Raw genomic sequence first — 12,674 nt, forward strand, 5'->3', positions numbered from 1 at the left:
CCCTCTCTCTGCCTGTCCCCCTCTCTCTGCCTGTCCCCCTCTCTCAAATTGATCTTCCACCTCACCATTGACTATGACTGAAACATGAAATCTCCTGAACAGTTGAGCCCCAGAAACCTCATTGATCCATCTGTCCACACTGAGAGTTTGTTTTACAATGGGTCAATATATATTTGGTGCTGAGCATATATTCCACTATAAAATATGAACAAACATCTACACTAAATGTATCAGATTTTGTTGACTAGATTTCACAATTAGATTGTGATGTATTGAGTATGAAGAAACTAGAAAGTGTACTAAATGTTCAATTTCTTTTTCTCAGGAAGAAAAAAAGTGCTTTTCATGTGATTCGCGCACAGTTTTTGCTGAAAATCCAAAAAGTCATAGAATTGAGAATGTTGTCACAACATTTGCTCACAATCGACTAAATACCTGGTGGCAATCTGAAAACGGTGAGTATGGTTGGTATAAAAATATAAACGTATTTGCGAGTTTTGAGAACATCGGTAGCTCAAGTTGAGGTTTTGGATATAGGTTTGCTCACTGAGCTGCAAGGTTCATTTCCAGATGTTACCTAGGTAACATCTTCAGTGGGCCGCAGGCAAAGCAGTGCTGAAAATTTCTGCTTTCTATTCATATTTTTGGGTTTCTTTGGGTTAGTGATGTCATTTCCTGTGGTGAGGTCACTTCTTGTTCCTTTTTTCAGGGGGTGGAAGATGAGATCTAACTCGATGTGTTTGTTGATATAGTTCCGGTTGGAATGCCATGCTTCTAGTAATCGTCGGACATGTCTTTGTTTGGCTTGTCCTAGGATGGATGTGTTGTCCCAGTCAAAGTGGTGTCCTTTTCATCCATATGTGAGTATACTAGTGAGAGAGGGTCATATCTTTTTGTGGCTAGTTGGTGTTCATGTGTCCTGGTGGCTAGTTTTCTGCCTGTTTGTCCAATGTAGTGTTTGTTACAGTCCTTGCACGGTATTTTGTAAATTACATTAGTTTTGCTTGTTGTCTGTATAGGGTCTATGAAGTTCATTATCTGCTGTTTTAGTGTGTTGATGGGTTTGTGAGCTACCATGATGCCAAGGGATCTGAATAGTCTGGCAGTCACTTCCGGATGTCTTTTGATGTAGGTGAGAGTAGCTAGGGTTTCTGGATATATTTTGTTGCGGTTTGTTGCTGAGAAATCGGTGGACTGTGTTCATTGGGTGTTTCATTGGACTGTGTTCATCCTTTTTTAATACACTATATCAGTGATTTTCCTATGCTCTGCATGGTTCCTCTGTGCTGCAGTGTGTGTTGGCTCATTGGAATAATGTTCTGATACAGCTTCGCTTGTGGGTGTGGCTTCTGTAGTTCAATATTTGGTCTATATATGTTGTTTTCCTGTAGACACTGGTTTGAAGTTCCCCATTGGCTGTTCGCTCTACTGCGACATCTAGGAATGGCAGTTTGTTGTTTTTTTCCTTCTCTTTAGTGAATTTTATGCCAGGAAGGAAATTATTAATGGTCTTGGCATCATGGTAGCCCATAAACCCACCAACACACGAAAACAACAGCTAATAAACTTGAAAGACCCAATACAGACAACGAGCAAAATAAAATGTCATTTACAAAATACCATGCAAGGACTGTAACAAACACTACATTGGACAAATGGGCAGAAAACTAGCCACCAGGATACATGAACACCAACTGTCCACAAAAAGACATGACCCTCTCTCACTAGTATCCTCACATATGGATGAGGAAGGACACCATTTCAACTGAGACAACACATCCATCCTAGGACAAGCCAAACAAAGACATGCATGAGAATTCCTAGAAGCATGGCATTACAACCGGAATTCTATCAACAAACACATTGAGTTAGACCTCATCTACCTCATCTACGGAGGTATGGCATTGAGGGTGAGTTGGAGGGTTGGATTAGGAGTTGGCTGGCTGGAAGAAGACAGAGGGTAGTAGTTGATGGCAAAGGTTCATCTTGGAGTGCCGTCACCTAGCGGTGTTCCGCAAGGATCTGTTTTGGGACCATTGCTGTTTGTCATTTTTATAAAGGACCTGGAGGAGGGGTTAGAAGGTTGGGTGAGCAAGTTTGCGGATGATACGAAAGTCGGAGGAGTTGTAGACAGTGAGGAAGGATGTGGCAGGTTACAGCGGGATATAGATAAGCTGCAGAACTGGGCAGAAAGGGTCCTGGGATTTACATATCAGAGAACATGTTGCAGTTGTATTTCATGTTGCAGTTGTATAAGACTCTGGTGCGGCCGCCTCTGGAGTATTGTGTGCAGTTTTGGTCGCCATACTATAGGAGGGATGTGGAGGCACTGGAACGGGTGCAGAGGAGGTTTACCAGGATGTTGCTTGGTATGGTAGAAAGATCGTATGAGGAAAGGCTGAGGCACTTGGGGTTGTTTTCATTGGAGAAAAGAAGGTTTAGGGGTGACTTGATAGAGGTGTATAAGATGATTAGGGGTTTAGATAGGGTCGACAGTGAGAATCTTTTTCCAAGGGGGCATAGCTTTAAATTAAGGGGTGGTAGGTATTTTAAATTAAGGGGGGGCAGGTTCTTTACTCAGCGAGTCGTGAGTTCATGGAATGCCCTGCCAGTAGCAGTGGTGGACTCTCCCTCATTATGGGCATTTAAGCGGGCATTGGATAGGCATATGGAGGATAGTGGGCTAGTGTAGGTTAGGTGGGCTTGGATCGGCGCAACATCGAGGGCCGAAGGGCCTGTACTGCGCTGTATTCTTCTATGTTCTACCACCCCCTGAGAAAAGGAACAGGAAGTGACATCACCACAGAAAATGACATCCCCAACCCAAAGAAACCCAAACATATAAATAGAAAACAGGAATTTTGAGCATTGCTTCACCCGGAGGCCCACTGAAGATGTTACCGAGTAGGGTAACAAAACATCTGGAAATTAACCTTGCAGCTCAGCAAGCAAACCTGCATCCATAAATATATTAATCAAAAGCAAGATGTATGTTTTTAGTGTCTGAATTGATTGCAGACCAGCAAAGACCTGCATTTGCATAATACTTTGTGTAATTAGCATTAACCTAGAACTTTCGGTGTAGCAAGTTTGTGAGTAAATGGCTCCTGGTTTGTTCCTAAGCAAACAGATTTGTGTTTGGATTTAATGCCTATCTTATGGTGAGTTATATAAGTTTTCTGCCAAGTGTACAAAGTTTGATCTTAAATGATGTACCTTTTTGTGCTACAGGACTTTAATAGAAATGTTTTTCAATGCAACAATATTTGCGCTTGGTTTAGTTATTCCTTTACCACTATGATATTTTCACAATACATTTTCCTCCCCTGCCTGTTGTTCCAACAATGAATCTCTGAAGAATAGATTAAATCTCAGTTGAATTGTGAACGTGATCCCATTCATTCCCTCTTTTTGAACACATGCACAGAACTAAAAGTCTGGTTTGTTGAGGCATTCTTGGCACCTTCAAAAGAATTTCTGTTTCTATAAAACTCTCAATCAGTGCTTATGGAAAAGATATTGGAAAATTACTCGTACAAAATCTGTTCATCTTAAAATTCTATCGTTTTGTCACTTTACTTCTCAGATATTACTTTTTTATTAAATTCAGCTTTGATTTTTATAGTGTGACTCAAGTTATTGCTTCCTGTACTTCTATTACTAGTGTTTTATTTGGGAGCAGGTTTCTGTGGACCATAAACTCTAGTATAGACAGTTACATTGAAAGGTCTGTTTTCTATACTGCGGTTTCTATATCATTTGCATCTTGTTTTTGCCATTAAGTTGCTGTGATGAGCTGTCCCTGATTTTCTTTGCCTTTTTTTATTTAAAATTTGCCTTTCTGTAGGTGTGGAAAATGTTTCCCTTCAGCTGGATCTGGAAGCTGAGTTTCATTTTACCCACCTCATCATGACTTTCAAGGTAAACAGTTAGTTCTGCACAAGTGGTCCTAGTGGTGAAAAGCTCGTAAGATTTATTAACGGAAGTATTACATGGAATGACCTCTCGTCAGTAAAATTGTTTTGATGTGAATGAGTTACGAATGATTATTGGCTATACGTGAGTTTCCAGACTTTTTAATAGTTGCTTATATGCATTAAACTTGTGGAAGTTACTGAGCAGTAAACCATTGAAGTTTATTTCGGGAGCTTATTGATCTTACTAACTTTTTTTTTACCAGGCTTTTAGTTTTACTTTTCCTTGAATACACTGGCATTCAGCCTTTCCATTTCCCTTTTATAAAGCTCCACTTAAGGAATATTTGGTTTGTTTATAAATTTAAATGTCTACCTGCCTGGTAGAGACTCCCCTATATTTGAGTTGGTCACTCTATAAAGACTGCTGTATAAACAACTACCTGAAAAACATGAAGAATGCTTTTAACAGTTATTTATAGTGTGGAAAATTGAAATTAGAAAATGAGTATGATGTTATGCCACTATAATTTGGATGACTAGTCCACTTCATGTAAAGCACCTAAAGCAATTGCAATTTAGTTGTTAATCTCAGTTAGTATTTGTATGGCATCGACTTATTAAAAATTAATTTTCAGGATGTCACATTGGTAAGTAACTTATTGCTATTTCTTAGTTGTCCTTATAGTAGATCTCTAGTTTGAGTGTGCCTCCCTGTAAGCAAACTTATTGTCCTCTGGGTCTTTTCATAACTGAGGGGAAGAATTTAAAGGGCAACTTTTTCATGCAGAGGAACTTGTGAAGGCTGGTACAATTACAGCATTTAAAAGGCATCTGGATGGGTATATGAATAGGAAGGGTTTAGAGGGATATTGGATATATGCTTGCAAATGGGACTAGATTAGTTTAGGATATCTGGGCAGCATGGACCAGTTGGAATGTGCTGTACATCTCTGACTACGGGGCAGCTCAGTGGTTAGCAGTGCTCGGCAAAAGAGAGGACTGCAGATGCTGGAGATCAGAGTGGTGGTGGAAAAGCACAGCAGGTCAGGCAGCATCCGAGGAGCAGGAAAATCGACGTTTCGGGCAAAAGCCCTTCATCAGGTTAGCAATGCTGCCTCTCAATGCCAGGGACCAGGGTTCAATTCCCCTCTCTGGCACCAGTCTGTGTGGAATTTGCACGTTCTCTCTGTGTCTGTGTGGGGTGCTTTGGTTTCCTCCTACAGTCCAAAGATATGCCATGGACTGGCCGTGCTAAATTGCCTATAGTGTTCAGAGATGTGTAGGTTAGGTGCATTAGTCAGGGATAAATGTAGAGTAACATGAAAATGGGTCTGTGTGGGATACTCTTTGTAGGGTTGGTGTGGACTTGCTGGGCTGAAGGGCCCGTTTCTACACTCTAGGGATTTAATTTTATTCTATTCTCATAAAGATCAGTGTGGATATCCAATGCAGTGCTGTTCATACTGTTGTTGTTACCTCCTGGGGGAAACATCTGCAGCCATGCTACCTTTGGTCATCCTGAGGGTACGTCTTATGCTGAGAGTTTGATCTGCATGCCTCCCAAAATATACTGGGAAAATGTTAGGTAAAACGTTTTCCCCATGCATAGGGCAGCTTTTTGAATTGAGGTGTTACGATGTTTAAAACCTTCTTCTGTAAATTATAACTCAGTGGCAGTGTTCTTTTATTAGCTTCTACTCCCAAGTAGATTTTCAGTACCTTTTTGACTTCAGTCACTCTCCAATATTTTGCTCAAGTGGCTGCTGTTGTGTCTGCATAATCAATGAGTGCCTGAAGACTGTTTGTGAAGTGGGCTAATTGTGATAGAAGCCCAATACTGGCCTTGGTACTAAGTAATAACGTTGATAGAGTAACTCTACCAAATGATAGGAGCTTTCTATACAGATAGGGATTGAATGAGGAACCTTCTGGTCAATATTCTCTAGTTACTTCCCATCTGTATCATTGAAAGTGGTACAATTTAGTAAAATTTGGAGCCCTTCCTAACTGCCTCTTTGCCAAATTTCTTTTTTAACAGAATACTCTGTATTGCATACACATGTATAAACAAGGAGCAGGAGTTATGTAGCCCCTCAAGTCTATCAGCTGTGTTATTTAATAAGATCTTGGCTAATCTAATTATATAGGAGAAAGTGAGGACTGCCGATGCTGGAGTACCAGAGTTGAAAAATGTCGTGCTGGAAAAACACAGCAAGCCAGGCAGCATCTGAGGTGCAGGAGAATCGACGTTTCGGGCATAAGCCCTTCTTCAGGAATGAGGCTGGTGTGCCAAGCGGGCTGGTGTGCCAAGTGTTTTTCCAGCACCACATTTTTCTAATCTAATTATATGTCGAACTTGACACATTCACCTGCACTGATGTCCTTTCACCAGCTCGTTCACCAAAAATCTATCCGCCTCTGTCATAAAAATATTCCAAGACACTCTTCCCGAAAAGGCTATTAAAGTAGAATTCTACAGACTCTCAGTACTCTTAAGAGGGAGAAACAAAACATCCATTTTAAATGAATCCTGGTTTTAAGCAGTGGCCTTTTAGTTCCAGATTCTCCCTTTGAGGGTGACAACATCTGCCCTGTCAAGACTCTTTGATCAAGTCACCACCTACTCTGCTAAACGTCAGTGAATACAAGCCTAGCTCCATCTGCCCTTTCTCATAAGGCAACACACCAATTTTCAGACATTACCCTGGTAAACATCCTCTGAATTGCTTCAAGCACCTTTTGTTTCTTCCTTAAATACTCTCCACATACTCCAGATGTGGTTGCACAACTGAAGCAGAATGTTCATACATTTAGATTCAATTCCTCGATCAGTAAAGAATAACATTCTGTAGGCTTTCCAAATTACTTGCTCTGCATTCTCTCTCTATTTTAAAAATTATTATTTTTATTTTTCTAGCCAAAATGGACAATTGGGAAACTATCTTTTCTCCGATCCTTGTCCATTCACTTCGACTACCTTTTAATAGTCCCTATTTAATCAGTTCACAACTTATTTTCCTACCTATTGTTAGCTCAGCAGTAAGTGTGGCACTCCTATCATCTAAGCCTTCATTCAAATCATTCTTATAAATTGTAAACAGTTGAGGTCCCAGTGGGGTACTTCCCTAGAGTACATCATTTATTAAATCTTGCCAAAATGGTGAAGATTCATTTATTCCTAATCACTGCTTCCTATAAACCAACCAATTACCTGTTCGTTCCAAAATGATACTTTTTGTTTTGCAGTAATCTTTGTGGCACCTTATCAGATACCTTCTGGGCATCTAAGTACAATACACCCACCACATCTCCTTTACCCACAGCACATTCTTCTTCAAATAATTCAAAAAATTAGTGAAGCATGATTTCCCCATTTGTAAAACCATGTTAACGCTACCCCGAAGTTATCCAAATGTCCTGCTAGAGTTTCTTTAGTAATAGCTTCTAACATTTTTCTTATGACAGATGTTAAGCAAACTAGCCTATATTTTCCTGCTTTCTGTTTCCCTCCTGTTTTAATTAAAAGAGTTACATTTGCCATCTGCCAATCTAATGAGACCTTCCTTGAATGGATGGAATTTTGAAAAATTAATAGCAATGTGCCAACTGGCTGACTTTTAAAAGTTGAGATGAAGTTTACCAGCCCGCAGCTCCCAACCTGCAGCTACCACTTCTGCAGTGATTGTAATTCTCATGAACTCATCCCTTCCTTCCATTTCCTGATGTACAGCTGCCTGTAAGGCATACACATGTAGGAATCAGGAACAGAAATAGGTCACAGTCCCTTGAGCCAGTTTGCTATTCAATAAGGCCAAGGCTAGTCTGAATTTAAGCTCCAATCCACATTCCTACCTCCTGCTGATAGCCCTTTAACACCTCTTTTAACAAGAATCTATCTACCTCTGCCTTAAAAATATTCAAAACTCTGCTTCAACCACTTTTCCAAAAATTTGAGAGGAATATTTTCAATGGGCAACTACAGATCTTTAAGCAGTGATTCCTAGTTCCGTTGTGATGCATTAAATAGAGATGATGGGAATAAGCCTATCTAATCTCTAGTTATTAAAGAGAATATCTTGTGCTTTGCAATTTTAAAACAAGATCTCAACAATATAAAATGCATTTGGAAAAAATAAGTTTGGAATACACCTTGACAATAAGTGAGATAATTAGTATTGAATTGTACAAAATGGAAATCTAGCATTTCAAAACCACATACATTAAATCAGTACAAGTTAATTCCTGAAGCCTCTTTCCTCCCTCGATTATAATCTATTATTTGAAGAACAACTTCTGGGAGCTATTGATCTGCTTTACTAATTGATGCACATGTAACTCCATAGAGGCTCTAAGTTCCTACTTACAAAATTGTGCATGTTCAGTTTATTTGCAAACTATTTGTTTATTAATCTACCAAGTATTTGTCTAAACATACATTGTGGCTATGAACAAAATGAGATTTTCTTCTATGGAACTTCTATCTATGGAACTTTTTTAAAGTAGAAGGAAGATAATGCAGAATGGCTAGCAGGATTGTATCATTCCTTAAATAACAATGGCTCTTTAGTTAGTGATCGTTTCCATTTCAAAGCTGTTCAAGTTCTTCACATTGCCTTGCAGTCATCTATGGGTGGTGAGGGTTGAATTCTAAAGCGATTTCACACATTTTTACTTTGTATTTCTTCCTGTTTAGAAGGGTGAGAGGTGATCTAATAAGAGGATTCTGAGATAAATATCCCTGCGAGAGAAATTCCATAATGTAATTAATCTTTGAAATTGGAGCAGGACCTGTCTTTCTTAAAATCACAAAGTGGTTTTTTGTATAAAGGACAATAAAGTACATGAAATTCTCTCCCAACTGATGTTGAGTCCATTGCAAATTTCACTATAGATCAGCGAATCATCTTGAGTAAAGGTATCAGGGAAATGGATTAAAGATAACTAAATGGAGTTGAAATTAGACCGGATCTAATTAAATGGCTGAATAGGTTGGAGACCCTGACTCCTGTCCTGAAGTTACATTTCCCACATGCAAATTATTGAATATGTTTGGCTAATAAGATAAAGCATCTTTTTCTCTCTAGACTTTCCGCCCAGCTGCTATGATGATAGAGCGATCTTCCGATTTTGGGAAAACCTGGCAGGTCTATCGGTATTATGCTTATGATTGCGAGTCGTCCTTTCCAGGCATTCCAACAGGATCATTAAAGAAAGTGGACGACATTATCTGTGACACTCGGTACTCTGATATTGAGCCTTCTACTGAAGGAGAGGTTTGTAACAAATGCTTAGCAACAAGTGATTGTTGGCCAGTGCTTTATGCATAGCTCAACTTGGTACAGATCTAAGTACCAAAATGATCATTGAATTTCATTTTCCATTGCCTGCATCTAACCATTATCAAGGTCATGATGCGCTCACAATGTCACTTGTGTTATCAGTTCAACTTTTCTGTCTTTAGGTTATCTATCGTGTGTTGGATCCAGCCTTTAAAATTGAAGATCCATATAGCCAGAGAATACAAAGTAAGTGTTATTTCTACACTTGCTTCTATTGCTACTGTTTAGTACTTTTAATGGAAACTAAACATTATTGTAATTTTTTGGTTGCTGTCAATGATTTACACAGAACAATGATTTATTCATATTCCTGCTAATATTAACATGGATCTCTACATGTTTTTCATTGTAACAACTGTTTTTCTGGTAATGTTTCTTTATTGATGGTAGTAACTGGGTAAATAATTCTGTATTAATCATAGTTTCCTGTCTGCCCCACATGCTTCCTGTTGACTTGAATATAACCTGGTTACAGTAAAGAAGTGTAGGATGTTCCCCATCAGGATGTTATTTTTGGCAGAAAACTGGAAATTGTAGATTTTTAAAAATTTGTTAACTTCCAGGCATCTGTTTGATTTTTGTCTGTTCCTTTTATGATCTCAATGAAACAATAAGCATATTCCGGTCATGATGGAGAGAGAAAATTTATGCTAGCATTGCATGTCTCTTGTACGCGCGCTCACGCTCTCTCCTCACCCCACCCCAACTCTCACAACTGAATTTGAGGATACATGAGAGTTGGATGAACAACAGATTCACCCAGGTTTACACTTCAATCCAAACTATTTGTTTCTGATCAATGGAAGCACTCTGGTTCTGAATCTACTGAGAAAGGGGCTCCGTTGGCTGTGACTAAGCTGACTTTTTCTCTTGCACAGCAGTTTCCCTCAGCTTGACCTGCTTGCAGGGGTTCTTTAGCTTGAAATTTATTGGCTTTGTGGAATTCAGGAAGAAAGCTACAGTTTTTTTTTGTTCCTCAATTGCACTAGTTTTATAGAGATTAAATAGATTTTGGGACTGATTGATCAAAAAGGTGGAAGATGTCAGACTTGTTAATTTTGTGTTGTAAATTATGCAAAAATGCCAACTGAAGAACTATTGGGAAAGATTGGCAGTATATTTTGTATTAAATTTATAATGCTGCATTCAGTTTGAGCAGAGAATCTACTTCGATTTTTAAACCTACTGATTTGTCATTAGGCATTTTTCAAGATAATAAAAATTGTCAGATTTGAAAACATGCTTCTTTTTAGCTTCTAGTTAGCCTTGCAATACAGTGCAATTGCAGAATTAATGGATGTAGGCTAGTAAAATTAAAGTTTTGACTGTTTTTGAGAAAATTATTTCTAAGATACTAATTTTAATGAGGGATTTCAGTGAAATTACATATTTTGTCTTGAAGATATGCTGAAGATCACAAATCTAAGGATAAAGTTCACCAAACTCCATACTCTGGGTGACAATTTGCTAGACTCTCGAATCGAAATCAAAGAAAAATATTACTATGCTATCTATGACATGGTAGTTCGAGGAAATTGTTTCTGCTATGGACATGCCAGTGAGTGTGCTCCTGTTCATGATTCTGATGACCAGGATGTGGATGGGAAGGTGAGTACAAAAGTCACTTGCAATTACATTGAACTTACTGATTTAAAGCAAACATTTGTTTTCAACTTTAGTCTTGAACTGTCATTTAAGTACTTGCTGCTGTTTTGGCTTCTACGTTCTACTTTATGGCAATAAAACATGTACTTGCACTTTCAAGCTGGCTGTTATGAAGTGTTGCAAACTTTGTTTCAAGCCTTGAAGTGGGAATGTGACCCACTCCAGAGTGAAGTTTGATGGAACTCCTATCAGAGCTTAATTGAACCCAGATGAAAAGTTTCCTTGACCTGACTCTGCCATTTCCTGTTCTTAAGACAAAAACTGAGTTTGAGTTCACAAAGTCTCCGTTTTTCAGTTTCCTGTTAGAGGTCAGATTAGAGTCTGGATGTATTCATTTCTGATAAGACACGTTGCAGTAATTTCACTAATACCTTTCTTAATTCTGTTCTTTTCCTTCTCCTCCCTCCCCACCCCCACCCCCAACCCCAGTTGCATCCCAGCTTCGGAATAAAACTGGCATCAATCCTCTTTCAGTCCTTCACTAACAGCCTGATCCAGCTGATAGGATGGAGCAAATACTGATCCCTTGGACAGAAACTGCTTCTCGCTTCCCTCTTGGCGCCTCAGATTCCTGTTTGCCCAGCTGTTTAAAGGCAGAGATAATTAATTCCGTGGTGTGACTTAAAGCAGAATGCTTGTGTGTTGTTGTTGTACACTGTAGTGCTTTAGCCTGCTGAGCCACCATGCTGTTCAGCCAGTTTTGCTGATGGGAAATTCAGGGTAAAGTGTGCAGCTTTTTGTCGTGGTGTTTGGTATTACTGAAATGTTTCATTGAATACACACTCATTCAGTTTTCAGGCAAAATAATTGTTGGTAATGTTTATCATTCCAACTTTGACTAATGAACTGCACGTCCCCTCTTCCACAGTATGATTGCAGGTGAAATAGGAAAATAGGAAATGTACAGAAATGCATATTGTTCCTAATATGTTATTCCCCAAAGATTCAGAAGTAATTTTTAATTTTGTTTTTAATTTAACTATTGGGCCTATTAAAAGTGTGCGTGTGTATATAGAGGTTAGCAGTTTGATTTTGATCCATGCAGAGGGTAAGTAGTTTAATATTTATGGTGCTCTTAACTGAGAGAGCTGTAAGAGTTTTGAACTTTTGTTGCTCTAACTGTTCCCATGTGAGTCTAAACAGCATTTGTTTAGAAACCTAATGATTATAGTAAGTAAAATAATGGCCCAAATAGTTTCCAGATTGTGGTGTTCCCACACCTACTTTCTTACCCTTTTGTCCCCTGTTACAACTAATTTTCAGGCTCACCAGCTTATTTGAGTTCCAGTTGGGGTGCCCACAATTGTCGAGCTCCTGAGTTTGGAAGGCTGAACTGGCTCTCCTTCTTTATTCACCTATCTCCTTGGATTGGAGTAAAGGATCCCTCCCCTTGTGGAGGTACCTTTCTCCCAGTTCAAATGCATTTGTTTTACAAGGGCCCATACACCCAGATATTCTTGTGTTAATGAAAGAGTGAGTTTATTGGCTACATAGGCCAGCACAAGCAAGAACTTCTGCATACTAACAAAAACAGACCAGGGCTGAAACTTGTTTTGTCTCTTGTATTATTCAAGGGGGAAAATGCGAACATGTCTCTCACCCAAATGCTGTCTTTTCTACCATTGTGTGCACTGTCTGAGGTAGTCAAAATTATATTTTAGCTTGCAGTGCATTTCTCCTTTTTGAAACTTCCTTGGCACCTTCAGGTGTGATATTTCTGGGTTTCTTTCCATACAGGTGGTATCACAGTCAT

At 39.0% G+C, this 12,674-nt stretch overlaps 1 protein-coding gene across 1 annotated transcript in view; it reads left to right on the forward strand.

Annotated features, from left to right (window-relative positions):
- The window catches only part of lamb1a (laminin, beta 1a), a 99,328-nt gene that overhangs the window by 10,968 nt on the left and 75,686 nt on the right, over window positions 1-12,674 (forward strand). Inside the window, exons 3-7 of the mRNA XM_043713615.1 lie at window positions 326-455; window positions 3,848-3,921; window positions 9,002-9,190; window positions 9,379-9,442; window positions 10,659-10,864. Coding sequence (XP_043569550.1) covers window positions 326-455; window positions 3,848-3,921; window positions 9,002-9,190; window positions 9,379-9,442; window positions 10,659-10,864 — 663 coding nt within the window. The remainder of the gene's footprint in view (window positions 1-325; window positions 456-3,847; window positions 3,922-9,001; window positions 9,191-9,378; window positions 9,443-10,658; window positions 10,865-12,674) is intronic.

Source organism: Chiloscyllium plagiosum, chromosome 23 (assembly GCF_004010195.1).
Source record: "Chiloscyllium plagiosum isolate BGI_BamShark_2017 chromosome 23, ASM401019v2, whole genome shotgun sequence".
NCBI classification, from domain to species: Eukaryota; Metazoa; Chordata; class Chondrichthyes; order Orectolobiformes; family Hemiscylliidae; genus Chiloscyllium; species Chiloscyllium plagiosum.